The sequence below is a fragment of the Lactuca serriola genome, chromosome 9 (genome assembly GCF_051521515.1).
Source record: "Lactuca serriola cultivar US96UC23 chromosome 9, Lser_US96UC23_V15, whole genome shotgun sequence".
NCBI lineage: Eukaryota > Viridiplantae > Streptophyta > Magnoliopsida > Asterales > Asteraceae > Lactuca > Lactuca serriola.
Window position 1 is genome coordinate 17,542,162 of NC_136416.1, and position 12,214 is coordinate 17,554,375.

The window sequence follows — 12,214 nt, forward strand, 5'->3', positions numbered from 1 at the left end:
GTTGATCCAACTAATTGTCTTGCTCACTATGTCTAATTGGATCAGGACAACTAGTGGTTTGTTGATAATGTGTCTTACGATTGCCTATTACAATGATAAGTGTATAATACTACAAGTTTGGAATAGATTATGTTGATTCAACCAATTGTATTAGTTCCTAAACTATATGAACTCAACACGATTGGTGAATTGATGATATACTATCTTAGTTGCAATATCATACAATGATAAGACCCATCTCTAACTATTGTAAATAATAATCATAATCGAAAGAACAATGCGATAACTGAAATTGACCGGAATAAAGTAATAATCAAATTGTGTTCATCCTAACATCCTACAACGTTCCTGGAAGTAACCTAAGTGGTTTAGCCTACCATAAAGTTCATAAAACACACAACTTGAATAAAAACCATAAAAGGTAATATAAAATCCATAAACAAACTAAAACTCATAAAATTAATGATGTTTGGTGATCAATATATCATAGAACAATGAAATCTTGGGGAAGAAGAAAGCAAATTTGGAATTTTATAGAGTTGATGTAGATCCACCGGTTGAACAATCTTCAAACATTGAATGATGATGAAGTTGATAATTTCTAGCCTTAGATTCGGATTGGAATGATCAAATACGTGTTTGGAGAAGGTTTGAATGTGTTTGGAAGCCTCCAAAATTGAGGTCAATCACATGGGAGAAGTCCTCCTTCGATTAGGGTTGCATCCCCTTTAAATAGGTGCTAGAAATCTTATTTTTGGGACATAATTTGCGACGCAGTCGAAGATGGCGTCTTGGACGCCAACTCCAATGCCAATTTCAACGCCATGGAGTCAAAGATGCAGTTCTGGAGTCTTAGTGTGCCACTCCAATGTTGGTCATTTTCAACTCTAATTTGTCCATTTTATTCGCATGTTCCACCAACTTTTAAGCACATATGATTACCAACACATAATAATCAGAAATATATCAAAGTAGTGTCATTTTTGGACAATCATACATCCATTCAACATATTTAATATTATTTAAAACATTCACAAAATAGACCGATCACTATACTTGTGTATCCAAGCTCTTGTACACCATATAAAGTGTTGGTACGATGTTTACAACTAATTATAATATATTAATCCTTGTTTTGAAGAGTCTTTCACCGATTTCTAGTTTTCGTCCCCCTTTTGTATTAAATAGCAATCTACATGCTATTTCATCATATTAATGTTTATGTGCAAATACTTTTATATCATGTTGTTGATAATACATGTTATAACATGCTCAAATACAAATTCCACCATAATATAGTGTCTATAACATATTTTGTATCCTCTCTCATATTTTTGTCCCGTTTGCTTCACTTTTCAAGATTCTTAAATAAAACCATTATTGTTCCATCTTTTGGGACTTCAAAACTTCTGATGGACTTTTCATATTTTTAAGTAAGTTACTTAAGTCTTACATCACTTGTCTTATTCTTCATCATACCATTATGTGGCTTCCACTTTTTGTCTCACTTTAAGCCTAATTGAAGAATACTTTGTTATTTTTACCACTCCTTAATTAATATTCTAAACATTAAAAACTCATTCTTAAACATACATGACTTACCACTGATAAAAATATATTTAGTATATAAACCATACCTCTGCGTTTTCAGGTGTCCGGTCACAAATAAGCATGGCCTCATCGATATAGAAAAAGTGGGAAATCTCCAACTCATTATCTCCAATCTTAACCCACATTTTTCGAACAAGCCTCTTGAAGAGCTAAGTGAAGTCCTTCTATAGTAATGATAAAGAAAAAGAGAGAAAGCGGATCACATTGTCTTAACTCACGTTAACTCACCCTCAATCTTGAGCTCCTTATTCAGGGAGCCGTTCACCAATATAGAGGCCCTAGCCAACTGAGAGTTATAGGACAAGCCTCTTAAACAACTGCATTAAGTCTTTAAACAAATATGCATGTGTGGTTGCTTTGTACCTAGGATACGGCACTCGTGTTTTCTTTTTCTAGTCATTCTACCAAGTCCACCACATGTCTTAGTGCATTGTTATCAAAGTGAAGGGCATCTGTAATGTATTCATTTGTATAAAATTGAATGGGTTACCACTTCAGTATTCCACTTTCGTACAACTTTGCCATTTAACTCCCTATAATACATTGAACTTTACAAAGTTCAATTAAACATATTTTTACAAATACATATAATTATTTTGTTAATCATTTTTAATTCAACAATTTAATGATCATTCAACTTCAAATCCGTTGTATGCCAATTTGACATCCTACTATGGTTGGATTTAATTCATTGTATGCCAAGAGGCATACCAGCTCATGCAAGCGGCCCATTCAACCATGCATTATGGATACTACGAGGGTCAATGGAACAAAAATTGCAGTTTTTTTTTTTTTTTTGTCAAACAGACCTCAATATATAGCTGACTCAGTTGCATCCTACATTGTTACTAGTAATGTAGGTCAAAACAGTGTCACCTAACTTGCGCTATGAGTTTAATCAGGTCCTTTATGTCCTTTCTATCTTTGTAAATAATGGAGCAATGATATCCGTTTTCCAAAGAAAATAAGTAACAATCCAAGTTCAAATATACAAATCAGAACTATATATACATTTGACACAAATTTTGATTCTTACATAGAAACAAGATGTTAGGTAAAGTTATTCGTATTTATCATTACAGAAAAGTCACACTGTTGATTCCACATCACTTTCGTGTGCATGTATTTCTGAAGATCTATGTAAGACGCACCTCCATATCTTCATCTTATCTTTCATACGCCATTTTTCACGAACAAGACAAATAATGGACACCAAAAGGGCTGATACCATCGACACACCACTGATAAGAAAGAGACCCCGAAGCCCATAAAGATTCAAGAGCTTTGGTGTAGGGGAAGAAAAATCCTTTGAAATCAATGCAGATTCACGTTTCAACCATTTATCCTCTAATGCTTTCAGTGTCCCATCTTCACGCATTTTGGCTATCTGAGTCGACATCTCTCTGGCCAAAGGTGAACCTTTCTGGAACGCCTGCAAACATAGAGGTAAATGAGATATGGAAACGGAATCAAAGGTATGGAAAATTAAAGCTTAAAGGATTAGAGAACACTTACAAAGCCGAAGCCATTGGTGGTGGGTGCTGTTGCAATCAAGGAGAAATCAGCACCCGAATACATTGCAAGAAATGTTTTCATGTAAAGGATCTCAGCAACAATGGCATCAAATCTTCCAGTTGTTAATGCTTTAGCATAATCCTCAGGTGCATATAGTTTCTCTGACCAGGCCTCAACAACATTCAATTTATTATACACAACTCCTACAGGCGAAAGACCCTGGAAGCCGATAGACATCTCCTTCATTCCAATCTGTTGTACAGTTAAAAGTGAACTCAAAGTTGCAGTGTAACTTGACGTGAGCACAAGCACTACGAAAACCCAAACAGTAACCACGAATCTTGATAGATTACTTTGCAGCTTCTCCCCTGCAGTTTTCAATTCCCAACAGATCTAAGATATAGATTTTACGGGTGCTCAAAAAGATCAAATCTTTAAGTAAATTGAGATTAGAGTGTAAAGAGCTGGAGAGCTTACTGTGAGCATAAACGAGGGTTGAAAAGGCAAACCAGAGGGTTGTTCCCAGTTGCTGTGGTGCTGAACCTTGAAATTCTTCATTTGTACGATGTTCGATAAACCAAATCACAAGCCCTAAAAAGATAAAGAAAAAAGCAGTTGTGATCCAAAGATTTGCGCTGAGAGGATCTAAGAAAATCCACATGCTGTCCTTGGCGTTTCGGGATATTATGCCAACTCCAAGATCAGTGAAGGGCAATGTGAAGTCGACATAGAGAGATCTATTTGCTGTGATTGTAAAATCACCGACAGCAGCATCAAATTCCTGATACAACCCCACATCTCATGCATTAGCTAAAAGTCAGATTCATGCAGTTCTGTGCCAAAAGATATGTACATACCTTAAGATAGATTTTTTGGATCACATCATTGTAAGTAATTCCATCCTTAGAAGAGAATGGAACAACCTCAACACCAACTCCATAGTCTAAGGAGTTAAACGCTGCATTGAAGACATCCCCACAGAACCCACTCACAACCGATAGATTTGTTCTTGGATCAACACTTATTTGTGCTATATTCTGGAATCTGCTGGACCCTGGAAACAGAATTCTCAGTTTCTTATTGCCATTTGTTTGTAGCATCCTGCGCTTTGGATTAATGGTTGTGGTCCCACCCGGCCACATGATACTTTCCAGGCCTTGATTGGAAGAGGAATTCGGTTTTTCAATTTCTTTCACAAACTCACCAGTATCCATCATCCAGAACCCTATGCTCCGATCACCCTTGCCAATCACATTTACAACTTCCATGGGTTTAGAGATGCTTCTCCCATTCATAAACTCGAATTCACCACCTAAACCATGGAACTTGAATCTTAACATCTCATCCAAAAGTGATGTAGTTTGTACCCTCTCAACAGCCATGGCAAGTGCGTAAACTGCATCATATGCCCATATACCATTGGACTCTACCTCCATAAATGGGTCCAAAGCATCATGTTCCTTTCTCCATTTCAATAAAAAGTTGTGAAGCTCCTTTGATGATGGAAAATATGATCTGAAACCCACAGCCCCCTGCATTGATTCGATTGCTTCAGCATCCATGGAACCCAACAAGTCCATAGTCTTACTTGTTACAATCCACATGTATCCTTCACCCATCATTCCCAGCTCTTTTGCCATGGAGAAAAGATTGGATGCTAGAGAAGGTGGTGTATGCATTATAAACACCATGTCTTGCATAGTTTGAAGCTTATGAAGCTCTTCCCGGATTTGTTGGTTGCTGTCAGATGTTGAAATTAGGCTAGTATACGTAACGTGTATGTTTTTCTCTTGAAACTCTCTAGCCATATAAGTAGCCATTTCTCTCCCATTTGCAGTGTCCTCGCAGATAACAATCACATTCTTTGCTTTAAACAATTCAACCATGGCAGCAATGCCTTTGAACTGACTGGTTTCATCCTGTGCAATTCCAAGAAGATTAGGATTCCTATTTGAAAAGGGAGTTGTTGACAAGGAAAGAATCGGTATGTTAGTTTTGTCTCCCAAAACCTCCAAGAATCTTGCTTGGGCTGTTGACTCTGGCCCTATTATCGCTTGCACTTGAGTGTTCTCCAAAAGATCCAGAGCTGAATGTCCATGAACACACTATATTAGTATTTAGTATTCAAAATCAAAGTTTATGATAATTAAGCAAAAACCGAGTAAAAAGAAAAAAGCAGCACCAGCAGACACGGCATGTAGTGGTTCTCCTTTGGTATCGCTGGTCATAAAAACTATTCTTGTTTTGCAGTCAGGATTGGCTGCGTAAAAGTCAGAGATAGCCATGGTAATGCAATGATAAATGACCTTCCCTGCCCCTGATTCCATGTCAAGAATCACTCCCACCTGTATGTCCTTGTAAGATGGATCTTCATGTGCTGTTAAAAGGCTTTGAAAGCTAAGCAACAGCAGTATCAGAAGTGGAAATAACCTGCAATTTGCCATTACAACATAAGTTTTAAGTTTCCTGCAGCTCTTGGAGGATGACCCAGTAACAGTTTTAGAAGGTGATCATAAAGAAAGAAAAGTGACTCCTGTCAAAACAAGAACATAAACAAATAGGAGTATATAGGATTTCATGACAGCTCATTAGTTGACATTTAATTCTAAGTTACGCCGCCATGAAAATGTTGACATTGATTATGTTAAAACCCTGGTCAGTGTTCTTTGGTCTAGAACATTGAATAGGATCAAAAGTCAACTAATTCGGTCAGACCTATCAGCATCTTGATGCGAACCTGCAAATTAGATGGTCAATATCTGGTTGAAATAATATTATATATAATTAAAAATTAGATTACTAAAAATAATGATCAATTTTGTCATCATTCAATGCCTGGAGAAATTTTCTTAATAGAAGCCCATCAATTACAATATTACTTTTAGACACCTTTTTTGCAGCAAGAGAAATGGAGTAAGAAAGGGAGTCACACAACTTTAAAAACTCAATACACAACAGATCTTAATAGACATACTCCGGAAACAAATCATGCCAAAAATATGTATCTACACATAATTCTCTTTCAGGCATTTCATCGAACAGTGGCTAGGCGTCTCTAAACTGGCCATAGTAGCACAAAAAAAGATTAAATTGTCTGTCAGACAACCATGTAGCCATGCCAAGACCCATCAGATGGGCAGGCAACGATCATCTACTGAGCCATGGCCGGGACCATGAGAAACTCTGTTACATGGTCGTGGTTCATCAACCAGACATGGGTTTCTGTCTTCTTAGATATCAAGAATACAGAGGTACGAGCCTATAGAACAGATCCTGTTCAAGTAAGGTCGTGTTCTTTCTTCTCTCCCAAGATTATATATAGTCGATTACCTTGCTACTTTGCGCCGATGTGGGATAGAGCTTTTTATATTCTGGTAATCTGGTGTCCTGGAAATGGTAAGAAAATTGAGTTAGAAGTTCGGTGATTCAGATAATAATTCTTTTTTATTTTATTTATTTACTTACCTTTTACCCTCTATACGACAGTTCGTTTGTTGAGGTTATCCCTACTGATTAAAGAGATTTTCTAACATGTGCCTTAAGGACACATATAAGAAGTATTAATTAATCATAATTATTATCATAATTAAATGTGAAATGCATCAATTATGGAGATTATTAATGAATCTTATATTTAATTATGGTAATATTTCTTATAATTAATGTATTTAACATTTAATTATGGTAATAATTGTGATTAATTAATACTTCTTATATGTGCCCTTAGGGCACATATTAGAAAATCCCCTAATTAAATTAAGACCATCGATAAATGAATTTTGTTTTTGCTAATTAAAAAAGGTATCATTATTTGTTTGTAGTATGATTTTAGTTAAGAAAATCGTTTTACCAACCTCAGTTTATTTTTAGGTTAATGACTTACAAAGGCAACATAGTTAAGATTTTGTTAAATATTTAGTTATTTTTTTAGATCAACATATTACCATAAACTTATTTAGATTGTTCACATTAAATTCTTATAGTCGATTGATATTTTAGGTGGTTTCTAGTATTTAGGTATGTTCACTATTTAGATAAAATCGAATTATTGAATTAAACAATTCAATTTAAACTATTTGGTTCGTATATTCAAAATTTTGGATTGATTTTCAATAAAACCGAATTATTATTTTGGATTGGTTTTGTTTTATGAAATAAGAACAAAATATTACAAAAAAATCGAATAACAATTTATCATTTATTTTTCATATATATATCTTTAATTCTTTATTAATTTACCAAATTATTTTTTCAAATAGTTCAAAAAGTTTCACCTAATATAAAGCTTTAATATTGTTCTCAAAAAAACTTATCTATAAAATATTAGACTATAATATATTTTCCTAGTAATTGTTTATAAATTTAATCAACAACAAAATAATTTATTTTTGATTCTTCTCTAAAGTTGTCTAATATTCTAATTATTTATGTTTTTAAAATGTTCCGACTTTTGAACCGAATTATAAAACCGATCCAACCGAATTGTAATTTGGAGGGTCATAACATATTTGAATTCAGTTTGGACTATTCAGATCCATGTTTTGAAAATCAAAATCAATTTGGATTCACTTGAATTGATCGAATCAAACTAATTCATCCAAACGAACACCCCTACCAACAGCTGGCAACTTTGATTGTTTTCTCCGAAAAGTCTCCGACCAATATGATTTTTCTGGAGAGTTCATAGCATGTCAGAACTCGCACACTTTTCATTGAATTTGTTCTTCAACACACACTTGTGAAAAAAATCCATACATACAAACACATACTTATGAACACGATATGGAACACACTACGCTTTTAAAATTAAACAAACATCCATAACATATCTTAATCGTGTTCCAAAAGGGTTTTTAAGAAGCCCTAAAATCAAGTCCATATGTGATGATACATGGAAGATCTAAAAACACTACAAAATCCTAGAAATCAAATTTGTAAAACATGATGATCCATGGCAGATCTGAAAAATTGAAACATAAATAAACATGACTTCTTGAAGAGTTTTAAAAGTCCGATCTAATGCAAGACGAATAGGGTTTATTCAAAATCGTTTTGGGGTGAAATCAATTTTTAGATTTGAAATGGTCTCTTGGTGAAATAGTTTTTTTTGGGTATCATCAGGTTAGAGTAAGGGAGGATGACGTGGAGAAGACCGCGTTCCGGACTCATTATGGGCATTACAAGTTCGTGGTGATGCCATTTGGGCTCACCAATAGGCCTGCGATGTTTATGGATTTGATGAATCGGGTACACAGGCCGATGCTCAATCGTTCCGTTATTGTGTTTATCGATGATATTTTGGCGTATTCCAAGACCAGAGAGTAGCATGAGCAACATCTTTGCAAGATTCTAGGCGTTTTGAGGTGAGAACGGTTTTATGCTAAGTTCTCGAAATGCGGATTTTGGTTACGAGAGGTTCAGTTCCTTGGGCACCTCGGATATCAGGAGTTTCTTGGGCTTAGCAGGCTATTATCGAAGTTTCATTTGGGATTTCTCCAAGATTACGGTACCCCTCACTCGTCTGACGAGGAAGGGGTGGATTTTCGATGGGGCCCTAAGTAGCAGACGACATTGGAGACCCTTCGGCAGAGATTATGCGAGGCCCCGGTGTTGATCCTCCCAAAGGGAATTGAGGATTTCATGGTATTTTGTGATGCTTCCATTACTGGTCTGGGGGCAGTCCTCATGCAGCAAGGAAGGGTGATAGCTTATGCTTCGTGGCAGCTGAAGCAACACGAGACGCGATATCCCACACATGATCTGCAATTGGGGGCAGTGGTTTTTGCCCTCAAGATATGGAGGCACTATCTGTACGGGGTCCGTTGTACTATCTACACGGATCACAAGAGTCTAAGGCATATTATGGATTAGCCGAACCTGAACATGAGGCAGCGTAGGTGGTTGGACGTAGTCAAGGATTATGACTGCGAGATTCTTTACCATCTGTGTAAAATGAATGTAGTTGCGGATGCCTTGAGCCGTAAGTCGGCTGGACCTTCAGATGAGGTGTTGTGTATGAGAATATCAGTGGATTCCCTGCTTTTGGGTTTGACTAGGGAGGCTTAAGCTGTGGGTGTTCGGGAAGAGAATTGGAAAAAATAGAGGATCAGGGGTGAGATTGTCAGATTTGTCTCAGATAGTCGTAGGTTGTTAACCCGATGTGTTTAGGTCTGGGTTCTGATGTCTGGTGGGGTCAGACAGATGGTTTTGGAGGAGGCTCATAAGTATCATTTTTCTATTTATCCAGGGGGGCACCAAAATGTACAGGGATTTAAGATTGAGCTACTAGTGGCCGTGTATGAAGAGAGAAAAGCCTGGTATATGGAGAGATTCATGAACTGCAAGATGGTCAAGGCTGAGCATCATAGGCCGCATGGCAAGCTACAGCCTATGGAGGTTCCCATGTGGAAATGGGAGCAGATTTCAATGAATTTTATCACCAAAGTTGTCGAAGAAGACAAAGGGTTTTGATACTATTTGGGTCATCATGGATCGATTAACTAAGAGTGCCCACTTTCTGGCGATTCGTGAGAGTTCCTCGGCCGAGAAGTTGGCCGATGTGTATGTTCTCAAGATCATTGCTCGCCATGGGGTTTCGGTCTCCATTATTTCGGACTGTGATGTTCAGTTCACCTCCCGTTTTAGCAGAAGTTCCATGAGGAACTGGGCATGAGGTTGCACTTTAGCACTACTTATCATCAGCAGAACGATGGTCAGAGTGAACGGACAATACAATCCCTTGAGGATATGTTGTAAGCCTGTGTTATTGATTTTGGTGGGAGCTAGGATTCCTACCTACCTCTTGTGGATTTTTCCTACAACAACAATTATCACTCCAACATAGGTACTCTGTCCTTCGAGCTCTTGTATGGGCGGATGTGTCGTACCCCGGTTTGTTGGGGCGAGGTTGGCCACAAGGTTATGGGGCGAACCGACGTGGTCCTTTGGACCACAAAGCTGATTCAGTGGATCAGGCTGAGACTGCAGATCGCTCAGAGTCGCCAAAAGAGCTATGCCGACTGGCGTTGATCCGAGTTTGAGTTCTAAGTCATCGGCATGGTATTACTGAAGGTCTCACCTTGGAAAGGTGTGATATGCTTCAGGAAGAGGGGGAAGATGGCCCCCCGGTATATTGGGCCTTTTTCAGGTGATCACCAGGGTTGGCAAGGTTGCTTACAGATTGGATCTTTCCGAGAAGCTTAGTCAGATCACAACACTTTCCATATCTCGCAGCTGTGAAAGTGCGTATCGGATGAGGATGTAGCGATTTCCTTGAATGATATTCAGGTCAAGGAGCACCTAAACTATGTTGAAAGGCCGGTGGCTATCCTGCAAAGGAAGGTGAACGTTTTGCATATCAAGGAAGCACCTTTGGTAAAGGTACGGTGGTAGCACCGAAGAGGCTCCATGTGGACCTGGGAGCTGGAGGCTGAGATATGGGAGCATTATCCAGACTTGTTCACAGCAGCAGACTTCGAGGACGAAGTCTAGTTCAAGTGGGGGAGAATTGTAACATCTCGATGTTCAAGTATTTCTAAATTTATCCCTTAAGTTTATTATATGACATTTTGGTCCCTATGTCCAAGAGAATGTGCCTTAAAGCCCTAATGGCATTCTTGTAATTTGGTCAGGAGGAGTACGCTAAGCGTACATGTGTGTACGCTGAGCATACTAGGTCGCACCCTAGTAGGTTGGGTGTACACTCATGTACGCGGCGGATACTAAAGAAAGATGGAAACCCTAATTTTTAGGGTTTGGGTGATATTTAAGCATCTTTATGGACTCATTTCTCTTCACCTAACTAGCCTCTACCCTCTCTTCGTGATTAGAAACCCTAAAAGCACCTTGTGAGGACATTTCAAGCATTAAAGAGTGTGTTGTGTGATTTGAAGAGGAAGGAATAAAATCAAGCTCAATTTGGAGGAAGAAGCACCTTATATATGGGATATATCTTTCATTTGCAAGCCTTTCAAGGTATAAAGCTTGCACCTTTGTCTCTTAATATTGTAGATCTAGTTATGCGGGTTTTATGTCATCTTTTGATCCCAAAAGTATCATCTTGAGCATGGCATATTCTGGACATTTTGATTTATCCTTTCAGACCCTAGGAAGGGTCCTTAGCCATAAAAATGAAGTCCCTTTGGTTAGTTTTGCTCTATGCATCTTGTAGGAGCTCGTAATGGATTAAGACCTTGTGTTAAGCTCTTATTAGGCATGTAAAGTAATAAAGTTGGCAACTTTATTACTCTAGTGTGTGTTTTAGTCGAGGATCTGAAATATAGGCTTGGGTGCTTAAGCCATTAAGCACTTAATGAAGATTTGGGGTTGCGAGGTTACGCCCCGCGTAAGTAGGAGTATACCCTGCATACTCGGTCAGCCACCCCGATGGTGGTAAATTCGAGGCTTCGCATACGCTAAGCATACCTCCGGGGTATGCCCCATGTACTCGCATGGATCAGATTTGTGAGTGACTCGGGGTAGTTGACTTGGCCAGGTTGACTAATTTGGCATAGTGGGTTTGACCAGTGGACTTTGACTTTGACCAAGTTTGACCTTGAGGGTATTTTGGGATTTTGATGGAATTGGTCATTTGATGGAATTAGGTATCGGTTACAGAGCTGAGACTTGGAGTAGGACTTTATCAGTTATGTTCAACTTGAGAGGTGAGTTTTCCTCATAGTACTTACGGGTCAAAGGGACCAAGGCTGACCCTTTGGATTGTTATCATGGTTTATCATATGATGGTGTGCTGTAGTGATCTGTTAGATATGTATCTTGGTAGATATGATGATGTTATGCTTAGTGATATGTAAGATCTGTCTCCTTGTTCACTAGCTGGTGTGTGTGTCAATACTATGTATGCATGGTTGGGTTGAGGCGGTCCTACTTTGTGCTGAAGGCCAACAGATCCAGGGTGTCCTGGATAGATTGAAGGCCTAAGGTGCGTACCAAGCAGGTTGAAGGCCTGGAGAAACGGTCCAGATAGATTGAAGACCTGGTGTGGCATACCAGTCATGTTGTAGGCTCTGTGAGCATACTAGGTAGACTGCAAGCTGATGACGCATTCCAATCAGATTGAAGGCTCTGT

At 38.2% G+C, this 12,214-nt stretch overlaps 1 protein-coding gene and 1 pseudogene across 3 annotated transcripts; both read right to left on the bottom strand.

The window, feature by feature from the left end:
* Positions 1–2,576: 2,576 nt before the first annotated feature.
* LOC145074283 (glutamate receptor 1.2-like) lies at positions 2,577–6,535 on the bottom strand. 3 transcript variants are annotated; one of them, XM_079020689.1, is made up of 7 exons: positions 6,101–6,445; positions 5,309–5,556; positions 5,136–5,212; positions 3,984–5,045; positions 3,604–3,907; positions 3,127–3,494; positions 2,577–3,043 (listed from the first exon to the last, which is right to left on the bottom strand). In XM_079020689.1, the coding sequence occupies exons 1-7, from the start codon at positions 6,154–6,156 to the stop codon at positions 2,699–2,701; spliced, it is 2,460 nt and encodes an 819-aa protein (XP_078876815.1). In that variant the 5' UTR covers positions 6,157–6,445; the 3' UTR covers positions 2,577–2,698. The 3 variants fall into 3 exon arrangements, with proteins under 3 accessions (XP_078876815.1, XP_078876816.1, XP_078876814.1); XM_079020690.1 differs by lacking the exon at positions 6,101–6,445 and adding an exon at positions 6,457–6,535 and having other exon boundaries at positions 3,984–5,212; XM_079020688.1 differs by having other exon boundaries at positions 3,984–5,212.
* Positions 6,218–6,417, bottom strand: LOC145077359 (small nucleolar RNA U3; annotated as a pseudogene).
* Positions 6,536–12,214: the final 5,679 nt, after the last annotated feature.

What these genes read in the sequence shown, in the direction of transcription:
- LOC145074283 (XM_079020688.1), bottom strand. Translation starts at nt 6,156, where the DNA reads ATGCCTGAAAGAGAATTATGTGTAGATACATATTTTTGGCATGATTTG. An exon ending in ACTACATGCCGTGTCTGCTG is followed by an intron (nt 5,213 to 5,308) that starts GTGCTGCTTTTT and finishes ATGGACATTCAG; the next exon opens with CTCTGGATCTTTTGGAGAAC. An exon ending in AACCCTCGTTTATGCTCACA is followed by an intron (nt 3,495 to 3,603) that starts GTAAGCTCTCCA and finishes TGAAAACTGCAG; the next exon opens with GGGAGAAGCTGCAAAGTAAT.